The sequence below is a fragment of the Aquarana catesbeiana genome, linkage group LG02 (genome assembly GCF_042186555.1).
Source record: "Aquarana catesbeiana isolate 2022-GZ linkage group LG02, ASM4218655v1, whole genome shotgun sequence".
Classification (NCBI taxonomy): domain Eukaryota; kingdom Metazoa; phylum Chordata; class Amphibia; order Anura; family Ranidae; genus Aquarana; species Aquarana catesbeiana.
Window position 1 is genome coordinate 384787625 of NC_133325.1, and position 16517 is coordinate 384804141.

At 42.4% G+C, this 16517-nt stretch overlaps 1 protein-coding gene across 2 annotated transcripts in view; it reads right to left on the minus strand.

The window, feature by feature from the left end:
• LOC141129926 (uncharacterized) overlaps positions 1–13507 on the minus strand; it is a 207078-nt gene extending 193571 nt beyond the window's left edge. The window contains exon 1 of one of the 2 annotated variants that reach the window (XM_073617955.1): positions 13289–13507. In XM_073617955.1, coding sequence (XP_073474056.1) covers positions 13289–13400 — 112 coding nt within the window. In that variant the 5' untranslated portion in view covers positions 13401–13507. The remainder of the gene's footprint in view (positions 1–13288) is intronic. The other variant, XM_073617956.1, reaches the window with a different exon arrangement.
• Between the last annotated feature and the right edge of the window lie 3010 nt (positions 13508–16517).

A 16517-nucleotide genomic window follows, 5' to 3' on the forward strand; every position in this document is an offset into this window, starting at 1 on the left:
TTCACTTGTTGCAGCAAGAATTCTGGTTCCCCTCTGGTGGTTTGATGTCCACAGAAGCCATAAGTCTCCCTGGTGAAGAGAGATGTTGACAGATCTGATGGATTCCATTCAGGATTTTTGGATCTGAATGTAGATAATCAGAGCCTTAAGATTGAGGACTGATTGGGATTGAGAACACTAAACAGGCTGATCCTGGTTGGAGTAAAACCCTTGGAACTGTTCTGCTATAGGAACTGGGGAAATGAAGCCTTTATCCAGAAGACCTGGGAGGGATTGATGGAGATCTGCTAGTCTATGCAGTGAAACGAAAAAGTTAGAAATGAGAAACAGAGGAGTGAGAAAGGTGCCAAGCATCTACAAATGTCAACAGACATCCTCCTACTCTGGAAAGTGGTGGCACACCTTCATGCAGAGGAAGGCTTGCTTGAGAGTGTGGCAGACTTTCAATGCCAGACTTTGTGGGTATATGGCTAGCCAAGCTTGGAGGGTCGCAACAAGAAGGTGGAGGGAGTTGAAAAACAAAAAAGACATTTCTTAACATCCAGAGAGGGGGAAGATTTCACTGTCTCTTCCTTAGACTCCTTCTCCTAGAGAAAATGGTTGCTCTTGCCACCAGAAACGTCCTTGATAGTATTATCAAGATCTGGTCGGAAGAGACATTGTCCTTTGAAGGCCATGTGGATCTTGCACAGAGAGAGGTTCTATAGTCCAGCAATCTAGCCAAAGTGCCCAATGCATAAGTCCCCACATGGGGCACATGCAAGAGATAAAACAGCTGAAATTTACCACTAAAGCCCCATGCAATTAATAATGAAGGGATCAATTGTAGCAGTGGTTAGATCTCTTCAGGGATTTTGACCAGTTATGCCACGTACACACAAGCGAACTTTTCGACCGGACTGGTCCAACGGACCGAGTCTGGCGGACAATTCAACCGTGTGTGGGTTTTATCAGACCTGCAGCGGACTTTTTTGGTCGAAAATCTGACGGACTTTAGATTTGGAACATGTTTCAAACCTTTTACATCGAAAAGTCAGCTCGTCTGTAAGATAGTCCGACAAACGAAAACCGACGTTAGGGCAGCTATTGGCTACTGGCTATCAACTTCCTTATTTTAGTCCGGTCCACTGGAAGTCTGCCAAAAGTCCGTCGGATAGACCGTCGGACCAGTCCGGTCGAAAAGTCCGCTCCTGTGTACGCGGCATAAGACATGGTTTGACAAAGAAAAGCTGCAGCCAGAATGGAATAGATAGCCCTAAGTACCAGTAAGAACAGAGCTCTGAAAACAGCTTTGAACCGCTTGTCTATGTGGTCTTTAAAAGACAGGTGCGTCCTCTACAAGTATGGTAAGCACTTTACAAAGGCAGGATACTGTCAGATCCACAGTGGACTACTTTTGCACAAAATCCTTACAAAAGAGATACAAGGCTAATAAGCGCTTGAAGGAGGCAAACAACTTATAAGGGTGCTTCCAATCTCCATAGAGATAGTTGGAAAAGTGAGTGCAAAGGGAATGACTTTGCTGCCTTAGGAGTTTTAAGCAACCCAAGACTGGAAACAGCACTAGTAAAAGCAATGGACCGTTCCATCCATGCCTCAAGTGGTGCGTACTGCATAGAGAAGAGCTGAAACAGTCTAACTTGGGAGTAATCGCAATACACTGTGACTCCTTAGGGGTAAGATGATCACAACTTGAGTTGGTAAACCGGATACAGAATCTGTTAGAGAGGGTATAGGAGTGTACTTGTGGCTTTGGTGATCTGAGTCAAAAAATAAAAGGCTGAATTGGGTAATAAAGTATTGTATGAAAGTGGTAAACACCTCAGATGAAAGAACTGAGATCCCAGTCACACCTGATGGAGAAAATAAAGACTCCAAGAACAAGATAGATTTTAAGATCTAAGGATATCATGACTCCAGGTTGCAGACATCAGCACCATCAGTAGGTAAGCAGCCCCAGAGCCATTAGTAGGAAGTATACTCGGGGACTGTTTCCTTTGTGTGCAGAATCAGACATATTATAACCGTGCGGCGATAGGGAAACATACAGGCTTAGAGTAGGAGGCAAGGTCTCAAGTACTCATGAAACCCAGACAGCTAATCATAGGTAAAGGCTGGATGATTGTAAATGACCAAAGTCAATGTAGGCGGGCAGCATGAAAGCTTGAACTTCCACATGATTCTTTACAAACAGGAGCAGCAGTGGGGAGAAGCTTACCCAACACTGTATGGTGGGAAAGAGTGTGGAATGCATGAGACACTTCCCCACTGGATGCCATCAGCGCTCGCTCCCAGTGTTATTCCCTTCTGTGGTAAAACAGGGAATAATGGAGACAAATGCAAATGAGGTCGCTGCTGATGCTCAACCTTACCAGACTACTCACTAAGTGAGTCTTCAGAGACAGGGCAAGCGCTAGGCAAGACCAATGCCTTACATGCTCCAAAAGCCAAACTGAGGTCAACAATGCCGGACAGCTGGAGAGAGAGAACAGCAGCAATGCAGGAGAAGCAGGAGAGTACTAGCTAAAGAAAAAGGTGCTAGCAAAAAATTGGTTAGTCTTTTTCATGGCAGAGCTGAGGAAAAGACATCTATCTTCCTAGAACATTAGCAAAAATCTGAGGCATACTGATACTGGAAGAGGTTATCCTTGGCTGACCTACAGTCTGATTGTTTGTCAGTGTCCATGCCTTATCCTTATCCACACAAATCTTGAACCATAAATTGTGCTGCATACAGACATCTTTACACACACATAAGAAACAAGGGCCTAGGACCCCATACACACTATTAGATTTTATGCAGATTTTAGTCTTCAGATTTACCAAAACCATGTAGTGTAAGGGCTGGCCTGATTGCAAACAAATTGAAACTCTTATGCCGCGTACACACGGTCGGACTTTTCGTCTACAAAAGTCCAACGGACGCTGACGGACTAAAGCTGGCTGGTAATCCGATCGTGTGTGGGCTTCTCCGGACTTTCAACGTACTTTTTTAGCCTCAAATCCGACGGACTTTAGATTTGAAGCATGCTTCAAATCTTTACGTCGTAACTACGACGGACCCCGAAGTCCGCTCGTCTGTATGCTAGTCCGACGGACAAAAAAACGACGCATGCTCATAAGCAAAAACTAAACGGAAGCACTCGGTCTAGTAAAACTAGTGTTCGTATTGTAGGTAGCACATTCATCACGCTGCAAAATCTGTGATCGTTGAATGCAGCGCATTTTATTTCTTCTTTACGAGTGCTCTAAAGAACGAAGGTGTTTTGCTGTTCATAATCAGAGTTCTCCCAAACTGATTTCTGGATTCTTTTTCTCTTTGATCTCATGAATGATATAGTATGCATTTTAAAAACAATGTTTCCATACTAATAATACTTTTTCCCCTTTTTTTTTTTTTTTTTTAGGTTTGTAAAGTTACCACAAAGAACCCATTATTCTTTTTTTTTTTTATAGTGATTATTTTTTAGTTTTTAGATAAAGTTAACCCAAAGCACCGTTTTTGGTTATGTAAATTTTTTTATTTTCAAGACTTACCACTTGAACATTATTAACATTAGTAATGTATTTTTGGTGTGTTTTTTCCAAACTCAATGAGATTGTTGTCCCTTGTTAATTTAACATTGTGTGTAAAATCAATGATTTCAAAGAAAACACATAAAGTCTTTTGCTAAACTCAAAAAAGATCCATTTATTCATGGTCAAAATAAAATAAAGAGGAAGTCAACGCTGGAAAAAGTCGGTGTACCAGAAAATTGGGATCTTGCGGAGTCCATATAAGAGGGAGCACAATCTGGTCCAAGAATCCCAGAGATCAACAGCACCAGCAGATGATCTAGATGTCCCCAGACTGTGGTCCTACAACAGCCTGCGTCTTCTGTCAGACCAGACTGAACCCAGGTCATCACTTTCTTCTCTTCCCTGCAGCCTTTCCTCCACGCTGCCCTGCAGCCTTCCCTGTAGCCTTCTTTTGAGGCTGTGGCTCTGGTGTTTCAGTTGTGGCAGGAGGAGGAGGAGGAGGAGGAGGAGGAGGAGGAGGAGGAGGGGGGGCTGCCTCATGTAGTTGGGTGTTTTGTGTTAGCGTGCCCTGCAGCCCCTTATGGATTGTTTCCCCAAATAGGCGCTCACAAATGAGGCGCTGCTCCCAATCCATCTGAAGAAGCCTGCTGGCTAAGTAGCAGCCATAGGATTCTTCCGCTTCGGGGGGGCTCCTTAAAAAACGGGTGGCCTCTTGCATGAGGCGCAGGGATGCGTCCTGTGTGACCATCCCCTTCCTGGCCCTTTTTTTGGGAAGGTGGAGGGGAGGCACTTGGGATTCGGTCAGGCTCCTACTGGGCCCAGCCACCTCACTTGGCCCAGCAACCTCACTTGGCCCAGCCACCTCACTGGGAGCAGCCACCTCACTGGGAGCAGCCACCTCCTGCCTGACACTGGGCCCAGCCTCCTCCAGGATGATGGTGAATCCGGCCTCCTCCAGGCTGTCCATGGGCCCGGTCTCCTCCTGCCTGCCACTTTCCCCACATTCCTCCTGGATGGACTCATCCTGTGTATAAAAAAAGGACAATAGTTTGAGTATATTTTTTTGGGTTCATCAATGACACACAGTTTGCTTCTCATGAATAGCAAATTCAATGTGAATACATCTCTTTAATAAAAGAGTCTAATCAGACACCCTAATTATTTCAAGCAGGTGCCAAACATATTTAGCCACTACTGTCAATTGATATGTATACACAATTTTGAGTACAAAATTATTTTAGACAATTATAACATCCAGTTAACATCATTAATATTAGTACAGTAAATATTTGTTAAAATAATTTACCTGACTCCAGATGGTCATATCTGGTTCATCCAGGATGGAAGACCCAGCTTGCTCCTCATCAGCCTCTGCTGGGGTGGAGGGAAGGGTGGAGGGAAGGGTGGAGGGAAGGGTTGAAAGTGATGGCCTGGCTTCATTCTGGTCATCCAGAAAACGGAGTTGATTGTAGTACCACAGCCTGGGTACATAAACATCATCTGCTGATGCTCCTGATCTCCTTGATTCCTGGATCTTCTTATGCTCCCTCTTATACATGTTCCTCAAGACCCCAATTTTCTTGAGCAATGTCTCCATTGTTGCTTCCGGGATGGTCGCCTGGACAAAGGCCAGAAGTCTCTCCAGCGTTGACTTCCTCACATGCTTTGCATAATACTGAGGGTGTTTCACCTCCCACAAATTCCTCATCTCTCGATATTTCGAAATAAAAGCTGTAAGGAACTCTGGATCCTTAAATAGGGGATTCATTATATCTGGAAAAGATGAAGTCACAAGACAAAAAACACTTTTATTATAGGTTTCTGCTAACCCCTCATCATCTTCTCCCTATGTAGGCCTCATCAATCTATCAAGCCATATAGGCCGCTTGCTACAAAGTCATGACCATAAAACCCAAAAAAATATATATCTAAAATTACCTTCGTTTTGTAACGTCCTGGTCCACTATCACCTACCACAGAACGTACGTACGACACGTGCGCAAGGCTCTTTATACACTACGCATGTGTGAAACTCCGCCTGCGTCGCCCGCCCCTGACGTTCGAAATTAACTCATGTTCTCCGCCCCCTAATTCGACGCACAGAACGTACGTACGACACGTGCGCAAGGCTCTTTATACACTACGCATGTGTGAAACTCCGCCTGCGTCGCCCGCCCCTGACGTTCGAAATTAACTCATGTTCTCCGCCCCCTAATTCGACGCACAGAACGTACGTACAACACGTGCGCAAGGCCCCTCTTTATACACTACGCATGTGTGAAACTCCGCCTGCGTCGCCCGCCCCTGACATTCGATTTTAACTCATGTTCTCCGCCCATTTTTTGTTACGGCGCGTAGTGGAGTTAAAGAATGGCGGAGACACCTGAAATGTTGACGACCTCAGGTAGTGGAGACAGCCCGGAGGCTGGAACGTCAACTAAATCTATGAGGCCTAGATTTAAGGCCTCTAATATGAGTTTTAAAGAGATGGTGGAGATGGTGGCCATTCTTCACAAAGACGACTATGATGGGAATTATGGGCTGTACGCACGGCCAAATTTGCGCAAGGCCAAAATAATGGCGAAGGTCGTGGAGACTTTGCAGGCATCTTTTGGGGTCCAGCGCTCCAAAGATCAATTGAGAAAAAGATGGTCTGACCTGAAACTCAGGGAGCCGGATCAATACCGACGTATCCAGAAAGTTCTTAAAAAAAGTAAGTACTTGTCGTGTTTTTCTCTTGTGTTTATTACCTTGTATACTGCTCCATGTGCTTTTCCTTCCTATACGATTTTTTGTTCATCGTTTTAAACGATCTTTTAATAAACCTCGTTACATATCTATAGATAGATCTATATATATAGATATCTATATCTATATCTATAGATATATCTATATCTATATCTATAGATATAGATATAGAGAGAGAGAGAGAAATATATAGAGAGAGAGAAATATAGAGATAGGTAGATAGATAGATATAGAAATGTAAAACATTCTTTTGGAATATTTTAAGTTATCTTAATTTTTTTTCTTTACATTTAGTTAGATATTTAGAGATTTTGTTCCAGATATAGAGAGAGATCAAAAGATTATTAACTATATTTTGAGATATTGATATCTATCTATCCGATATGTCTTTATAATTTTAAATATTGAGGTAAAATAGGAACTCTACACAAACCACTTCACTACAAATGTTGCAAAATTACTATGTACTAAAATATCTGTGTGCTAAGTAGATTAATAATATTTTGTTTCACATAGGGGAAAAATCACTCAGCCAACAAGAAGACAGTCCACCCCAAGCAAAACATGATTGGGAAATCAGCCCAAGTCCCACTGAGGATGTGGAGGAAGGAGAGGTGGGCGACATGGGCACCCCACCAGGTGAGTGTCTGACACACCAGCTTACGTTAATCTATGCATGGCTGCCTTTTGTTTAATGTAATTTGTCTACTCTATTTTAGGGGATCTGGTTGTGCTTCATTCAAGCAACAGTGCCACCCCCGAGGATGTGGAGGAATTAGGCTACATGGGCACCCCACCAGGTCAGTGTCTGAGACAACAGCTTTATTTATGGTAAGGTAAACTATGTATGTGTGCATATTTCTAAAGACATTTTTTGGTTTCATTCCACTTTAGGTACAACAAGAAGTGACTATTTCACCTCTGAAAGTGCCCAACGGCTAATTGGTCAAATAATGGCCTGGAATAAAGACATCGATGAAATGCGTAATCGGCTGGATCGTATGCAGCAGGAAATGAAGGACATGATTGATGTTTTGGGTCGAATCTAAATGCCCTTTTTTAAACCCCAAAACATCAATCATGTCCTTCATTTCCTGTTTTGCTGACCCCATTCTGGGCCTTCTCTTTCTTTTTTTGGCAGAACATAAATGGCTGTTTAACCTAATGTAAAAAAGGAGGGCTGTTTCTCGTAAATACCTCAAAAATCCACAAAAAAATAAAACTTGATTTTCTCAAAAACCCAAAAAAAAAAAAAATAATTGATTTTAAAAAACCAAAAAAAACTAAAAAAACTTGATTTAAAAAAAAAACAAAAAAAACTAAAAAAACTTGATTTTAAAAAACCAAAAAAAACTAAAAAAATAGATTTTAAAAAACCAAAAAAAACTAAAAAAACTTGATTTTAAAAAACCAAAAAAAACTAAAAAAAACTTGATTTAAAAAAAAAAAAAAATAACAAAACTTGATTTTCAAAAAAACAAAAAAGACAACAAAACTTGATTTTCCAAAAAAAAAATAAAAAAGCCTGTTTGCAAAAATCAAAAAGCCAAAAATATTTTTTTGTGGATTAGGTAGAAATATTTAAATATAATTATATTTTTCTACATTATTAAGATATCATTATATTTTTGTCTATGAACATTTTATACTAAATGCAGAACTGAATGCATAACAACCATTAATAAAAACATCTCCTTATAGGAATTAAATAAATGTGTGGTTTGTTATTTCAAGGCTCAGTATCAGTTTGGTTATAATTGTAAAAAAGTTGTTTACAGTGGCAATGGAGCTTATTTAGACATTTAAAATTAAAATACAGTTGGCACTACAACTGCTCGACCATAACCTAGGAGACAGCCCAAAAGAAAGGCAAGCAATAAATATAATGCAAGATTTCCTCAATATTTTTTTTATTGTAAAAAATTATATATCCTGGCCCATTGCAATGGCCCCCCTACCCATAAAATAATTAACATATTGCTGTCTAACTTGACGGGCACTTTGGGGGGCCAAGCCAGTACGGACAGTATCCAGGCCTGTAAGGTTGGCTTCTATTTGTCCGGCCTCAGGCCCAACTGTGCCTATATAATTGGGAGAATGCTTGTTTAAAAAGTTGTGCAGAATGCAGCACGATAAAATGATAAAATTAAGTTTGTATTCCGCCAAATTAATGGCTGTTTGAAACAGGCGGAACCGGCTGGCCAGAATTCCAAACGCATTCTCAACCACTCTTCTAGCTCTGGCCAGCCGGTAATTAAAAACCCTCCTCTCCGGGGTGAGGGTTCTTTGGGGGAATGGCCTCATGAGGTGCTTGCTGAGAGCGAAGGCTTCATCGGCAATGAAGACAAAGGGGAGTCCTTCCACGTTATCCTCATCAGGTGGCAATCCCAGGCCACCACTCTGGAGACGCTGGCAGAACTCCGTCTGGGCAAATACTCCTCCATCCGACATCCGGCCATTCTTCCCCACGTCCACATATAAAAAATCATAGTGTGCCGACACCACCGCCATTAAAACAATACTGTGGAACCCCTTATAATTAAAATAATATGACCCCGAATGGGGTGGTGGCACAATGTGGACATGTTTCCCATCTATAGCCCCTCCACAATTGGGAAAGTCCCAACGGCTGGCAAAATGGGATGCCACAGTCTGCCATTCCTGTGGCGTTGAAGGAAACTGGGGAATCAAACAAGAAAACCAAAATCAATTAATTTGGAAGCTAACATTGCAAGAAAATTAGACAATTAAAAACATTATTCCCCAGCATCAGTATAACATTAAATAATTTAATTCTTCTGGAATAACTAATATGGAAAGGCACACTTATCAGATTGCTCACCCCCCCTGATGGAACATTGATTACATTTTAGGGGGTTGTGAAATCCCTAAAAAAGATTACTTTTAGGACACGCAGGAATTTAGGGACTAAAAAGGCTACAAGACTGCAGTTGTCGCACTCTGCAGGTGCAGTTGCTAACCAGCTTACAGTAAATGAGGTAATGTAAAAAGGCATTCATGTTGCAAGGAGTACACAATCACAGGCAAGGGCAATTAATGAAAACACTTTGAGGCTTGCATATGATTTGATGATGGAAATCAGCAGAGCTTCTGCTCATTTACTAAAGCACTGGAACAAATGCACTTGTAGAGTGCACATGCATTTTGCAAACTGCAACATATATTTGCTTTAGACAAATCAACACCACAGAACATTCAAGCAAATTTTAACGAGGGTGGGGGGGGGGGGGGGTTGTGAAATCTAGATAATTGCTCATTAGCAGCACACTATTTGGAGTGAGTTTAGGTGGGGGGGGGTGGGGGGGTTGTGAAATCTAGATAATTGCTCATTAGCAGCACACTATTTGGAGTGAGTTTAGGTGGGGGGGGGGGGGTGGGGGAGTTGTGAAATCTAGATAATTGCTAATTATAAGCACACTAAATACACTCAAACAAAATACATTCAAAATGAGTAGACTAGGTGGATATGTTCCCATCACTTCATGCTGGGAAGGTTATTGAAGGAAAATATACATGCATGACAAAAAATAACAGGAAAAAATTCCAGCATGTGTGAGGATAAAAAGGGGACATTCACACTATATTGCAATGATGGTAAGTAGTGTTTGAAGCAAGAAATACATTACATTATCAAAGATTACATAAAAGAACATGTGATGCTAATAAAAGAAAAATATCTTACCTTAATATAGTCCTTCTGCAGGACCTGTATGATGGCAGAACAGGTCTCTGGGATAATGATCCCCAGAGCCTGGGGGGAGATGCCTGTCGAGAACTTAAGGTCCTGCAGGCTTCTCCCTGTGGCCAAATACCGCAAGGTAGCGACCAGCCTCTGCTCCGGAGTGATGGCTTGCCTCATGCAGGTATCCTGCCTGCTGATATAGGGGGTCAGCAAAGCCAACAAACGGTCAAAAACGGGGTCCGTCATCCGGAGAAAGTTCCTGAAATCCTCAGGATTATTCTCACGGATCTCACGGAGCAAAGGCATGTGACAGAACTGGTCACGCTGAAGCAACCAATTCTTGGTCCATGAACTCCTCCTCGCCCTGTTCATGGACTGGTCTTGGGCTGAAGAATAAACTACAGCACCAAGCACATACAATGCACGAGCTCTACGACGAGTACGTACAGGTAACATGGCTTCAAAACGGTCGGCTGGTCAGAACGCACTAAACAGAACGCACTGAAGAACAGCAAGGCCTGTGAAGAACGACCTGAAAATCAGGAACGAGCGGCCAATAAAACAAAGATTTCTCAATGCCAACTGACCAAACGCACTGAAAAGCAGATACAAACCTCACAAGCACAGACTGAACAACAGTTAAAACGAACTGAAAAATACGAGTCTCACAAGCGCGAATCGTCTCTCACCAAACTTCTACTAACACGAGATAAACACGAGATTAGCAGAAGGAGCCCAAAGGGTGTCGTACGGGCTATTGAACTTCCCTTTTATAGTCTCGTCGGACTTGGTGTACGTCACCGCGTACTAGGCTGTCGTACTTTTGTGTGGTCGTGTGTAGGCAAGTCCGTTCGTAAGAAAGTCTGCCGCAAGTCCGCCGAAGGTACGTCGGAAGTATGTCGGACAGGCTGTCGGACTTTTGTAGACGAAAAGTCCGACCGTGTGTACGCGGCATTAAGGTTTGACCTCATATTATATGGTTTTGGTAAATCTGAAGACAAAAATCTGCAGAAATTATAATAGTGTGTATGGGGCTTTAGTCCTCCTGTGGTTTGCAACAGTTTGGTGAAGGTTTTTCTGCTTCCATTTCACTATTTAGAGAAGCACTATTGTATGGGAATGGGTAGGCTGTAAAGCCTCTCTCTTCAAGACCTCTATATAGTACATTCTTATGTCCACCCACATGAACTAGCTTTTGGTAAATTATTAACATAGTTCATTTAGTGGATAATCTCACTGTTGAAGTCTAGAAGAAAAACGTAGGTGGATTTAGACCAAACAAGGTATCAGGCCAGTTAGAATTAAGCCACTAGTTTTCAAAGCAAATCAAAGGGGTTGATTTAGTGAAGGCAAAAAGACTGTACACTTTGCACGTACAGTCAAACTTAGCAAGGGCCTTTGATCCAGAGCTTAGTAAAAGATATGAAGTGTCACTTTGCAAAGAATACACAATCACATGCGAGAAAAACAAAAAACAAACAAGCAGAATTTTTGCTTTCACATGACTGGATGATGGAAGTCAGCAGACCTTCCCCTCACTTACTAAGCTCTGGAGCAAATGCCCTTGCAAAGTGCAGCTTCACTTACAGCCTATTTGGCTTAAAGCGGAGTTCCACCCTAAAGTGGAACTTCCGCTCATCGGATTCCTCCCCCCCCTCCGGTGTCACAATTGGCACCTTTCAGGGGGGAGGGGGGTGCAGATACCTGTATAATACAGGTATCTGCACCCACTTCCGGGTATAGCTAGCCGCAGACTCCCCGCCCACCCCCATTGTGTTGTGGGAAATACACAGTTCCCACAACACAACGGGGACCAGTGTAGACACGCAGCGCGACTCGCGCATGCGCAGTAGGGAACCGGGCAGTGAAGCCGCAACGCTTCACTTCCTGATTCCCTCAGTGAGAATGGCGGCGGCAGCACCCGAGGATCGAGGGACGGTTCGGTCTCGGGTGCCGACATCGCTGGACCCCAGGACAGGTAAGTGTCCTTATTTTAAAAGTCAGCAGCTGCAGTATTTGCAGCTGCTGACATCTAAAAATTTTTTTTTTTAGCGAAACTCCGCTTTAAGTAAATCAACCCCAAAATGTCCCTGTGTACAATGCAAAAAACAGAAGACTTCTTGGCTCTCCTTCATGTTAGGGCCACCAATCCACCATCATTTTATAACATGCACTTTTAAAAACACAGGTAGTTTGAAAAGAAGTAAGACAACTAAGCATAGTATCCTTCCTTCCTCCTAAGTTTAAGATCCCTTTATTACCTAATGAATGGTTTAAAATATTCTATTCTCCGAAGCAACTCTATGCTTCATTTCACATTATTGATACAAATTAACATTTAGCCTCCATTCACAATAGCACATCTCCAAAGTTGCATGATTTCCAGTGCGACTTTGGGCTGTGACTTTGATGCGACTTTACACTCAATGGATCTAAGTCGCATAAAAAGTCACAGCAAAGTGAAGGCACCTTTTCAAAGCTGCACCAATTTGAACAAGGGCCATTGAAAACAACTTGTCTTGTGACTTTATTGTCCAAAGTTGCATGGCAAATTGCACAAGTGTGATAGGAGCCTTAAACAAAGTGAAGTTAAACTAGCATATTGTAAACATCTTCCACCGTAAATGTATTTGTAAAACCAGTAATAACAGTAAATTGCAATTCAAATATGCAGGCTTCACTACAATAAAAATAAAAACAGAAAAGGAAATGCTATTATACTTTCTTTTCGTACTGAATAGGCAACACATAAATACATACATGTGTACATCTGTAATAAACACTGTTGTGGACAAAATCACATTTTATCCAAAGCAACAAAACAGCAACCAGTTTGCAAACATATTTGTACTGAGGTTTGTTACAAAGGGCTTATAAATACAGCAGAAGGAGCTTAGAAAGCACCACATAATGAGTAAATTGGACCCAATGGATTATTTACTGACAAAATAACTGGAGGAATTACAGAAGACGGTTGGTGAAATGACGCAAAGCAAAGCCACATGTTCTGTAAAGTTTTGTTAAGCCTGTTGGTAATAACACCGACATTTATATCATTCTAAATACTAAATTGCACAGTGTGCCTGGACATGGTATTGCATTCCCCCATGCCAAGGGAGGTGACTTTGCTGTTCCAATCAAGGGGTCCCGAATGGGGGTTATTGTCAGAAACCAAACATATGAGATAAAGCTTGCAAGAGCATTTAACCAAGCAAATACTTTGCTAACCTTTTGCATTTATAGATCCACGCTTCTCAATGCCTCTAGTGTTTGTAGATAGTTAAATGGTTAACTAAACTGATATAATGCAGTACAAACCTGCAATGTGACACAATTTCTCCAGTTTGCCATCTTTGTCCTCCTGTCTGCACACTATGGAAGATCCTTGAAGATTCTTTCCTCTCTCATTATTACTGGCACATTCACCCATCTGCTTGCTCTGTGGAAACTTTCTGCTTGGCTGTACTGTTTTGCAAGTTATATATCACACACAGGATTAACAAAATAAAAAAAAAGAGGTAATTTGCATACTCAAGACAGTACTTCTTTAAGTGGGGGACTGGGATTGAAAAGTATGAAAAACAAGCATCCTTATGAAATGAATGATAACAACAAACCATAATACATATTCCTTGTACACTGTACCGTATCTCCATAGTGGTCACAACCTGAAACAGTGAACACATTACCAATACACACAATATAATTTCTTAAAGAGGACCTCTCCTGTAGTGTGAAGGTGCAACCAAGACAACAAAAGAAAAGTCACCAGCATCGTTTGTAGGCTACCTGAAGCTTATCTTAAAGTGGAGTTCCACCCACTTTTACAAATTTGTCTTAAAGAGGAAGTAAACCCTGTACAGGCTTTTTTTTTTTTAAATATAATGACACTACAATGTATTGTAAGCCTTACACATTTAAAGATGACAAAAACAAGATTGTAAAATACCTTTTATAGCATTTTTTAAAATGTATTTTCTTCCGGGTATTGGCCGCGCCATCATTACTACTGATTGATGAATCTTTTCTGGATGTCATTTCTGCCCTTACTTTGTTTTTCTGTGTAAATCTTGCACATGCGTGATCGCATTTAAACAGTATAAAAGCTGCTTCATCTGAACGTCTGTGCTGCTCTGGTTCACTCCCCCTGTGTGACATCTTTTACAGTCACAAGGGGATAACCAGGAAGAAGAGGAGAAGAGCACAGCATCATGAGGCTTCCTCTGTGCCGTTCTCAATGACAGAAATGACCCGGCATGCAGAGAATAGTGAAACGGCACACACAGCGTGCCGTTAAAAAAGATATGGAATGTGCAAGCACCGCTGACATCACTACTGATTGCAGGACTGATTGTGAGATAACAGAAAGAGTAAGTGAAATTTCACAGGCAGCGATCAGCTGCCTGTTCTATACAGATTACAATGATCAAAAGTGAAAGTGGAGGGTTTACAACCACTTTAAAGAAAAGACAACCACTCCACCACTCAATTTTGGATAATTATTATTTTATTTTTTCTTACTTACCTTTTATGAAGTACCTTGTGTACTTCTGTCCCAGCCCCACCCAATGCGTCATGTCCTCTTCTCCCCCGCTGACGATGGGGCCATTCAGGAAGCGATGCCCGACTCACGCATGCGCAGTAGGAAACCGGCGGTTTCCCTTAGTTGGAATGGCGGTGCCTGCACCCGATACGATGGAGGAATCCGCTTCGGGGGGCCGACATCGCAGGCTCCCTGGACAGGTAAGTGTCCTTATAAAAAGTCAGCAGCTCCAGTGTTTGTAACTGCTGATTTAAAAAAATAAAAAATTGCGGCTGGAACACCGCTTTAACCTCATTATTGATTTATATGTATTGCTCCACGTCATGTCTCTGTGTGGGGGTGGCAAACTTGGTAGCGTAGAAGGCTTTAATTCCTCGTTTCAAAGCTGCCCCCTGACAACTGGCAATCTGATGACTTGTGAGGGAATATTTAAGAAGCAACAGGAGACAAAGAGGGAGCACAGATTCACAGAATGAATGAATGCAAAAGCAGGAAGATCATTGTTCAGTAATTTTCTCTCAAGCAGTACAAACAGCAGAATAGTAATGATATTAGTAAAGCTCATTCCAAGTCTTGTAAGACTAACGCAGCCCACAGATGATTCCATTTTCTGCCTTCCACCATGGGTGAAAGAAATGAAAATCGCTTGATACCCTCATCAACACAGTCAGCGTTGATGGGGAAATACCTCCAGCAGTGCTTTTGTGATCTGCCTGCAGGGGAGCGGTGGTCCGGGAGGTTGGAAGATTGAACCAAAAATCTGTTTAGTCTACACTATTGGCTGGACACTGGCCGGCAAGGATAGAAGGGGCTGGTCCTTCAGTAAGAGATCATTCAGGAAGCCCACAACATGAATCTCTTAGGCATGGAGCAGACCTAATACTGGAGCAAGATTTTTGGTGAAAACCCACTGGGCTGTGGACAGGCCAAAGGGAAGGATGACACATTGGTAATGCTAATCACCCACCACAAAATGCAGATGGCGTTGATGTGTAGGAAGAATGGGAATGCGCAAGCAAACATTTTGAATGTTTCCTGAGGCCAGGAGGAAGACAATGACCAACTTGGCAGTTTCCATGGAGAACTTCTGACTCTGCAGGCACAAGCCAAGAGCCAGAAGCTGCTGAATAGCAGCAAGAACATTTGTGCTTCTCAGCTGAGACATATTTGAAAAACGTGAAGCGGGAAAGAAGCAGAAATCAAAACTCAGTTTGTAGAGCTTGAAAAATTACAGCCTGGACCCAGACATCTATGATTTCCTGAGACTAGAAGGCTGACAGAGGTCCCCCTACTCTGACAAACAGTGGTGACCACATCACTGGTAAGAGGATTGTGAACCAGACTAACCTCTGGAATAAAAGTTCTACCTGTAGAAACATAAAACTTATCTTTCTGGGGGAAGAGAGTACTCTTGCCCTATGTGATCTCTTTGATGTACTTATCCAAGGAGGGGACAAACAAGCGTTCACCTTCATAAGGTAGCCACTCAAGGAGATTTGCTGAAAAACATTTAAAGTGATTGTAAATGCTTGTTTTTATTTTTTTTTATACTTACCTGCTCTGTGCAGAGAGCAGCTCTGAACCTACTTATTTTGGGTCCTCTGCCGGCCCTCCTGGCTCCTGCTCTCTGGTGAGTGCCTTCATAGAAAGCAGCATTCTATGGGGGCACTCGTGTAGGCTTGCTCCCGAGCCTCACGCTGTCTGGGTTTATAGACACAAACAGTGGGACTCGGCCCCACCCCCAGTCACTGGTTGTGATTTGCAGCAGCGGGAGCTCCCACTGCCTCAGCAAAGCCTGTGAGAGCATGAAGTGAGGGGAAAGAAAAGCTGCAAATAGGTACAGCGCTGGATCGAATCAGGACTCATGTAATGAAAGGGGGGGGGGTTGAGGGGGGATACTGATGCATTAAGGAATGCATTAAGGTAAAAAATGTTTAGGCTTTATAACCAATTTATGCAATAGTGTAAGGCCACTGGTAAGGGCTCTAGTTGACTGAAGCATCC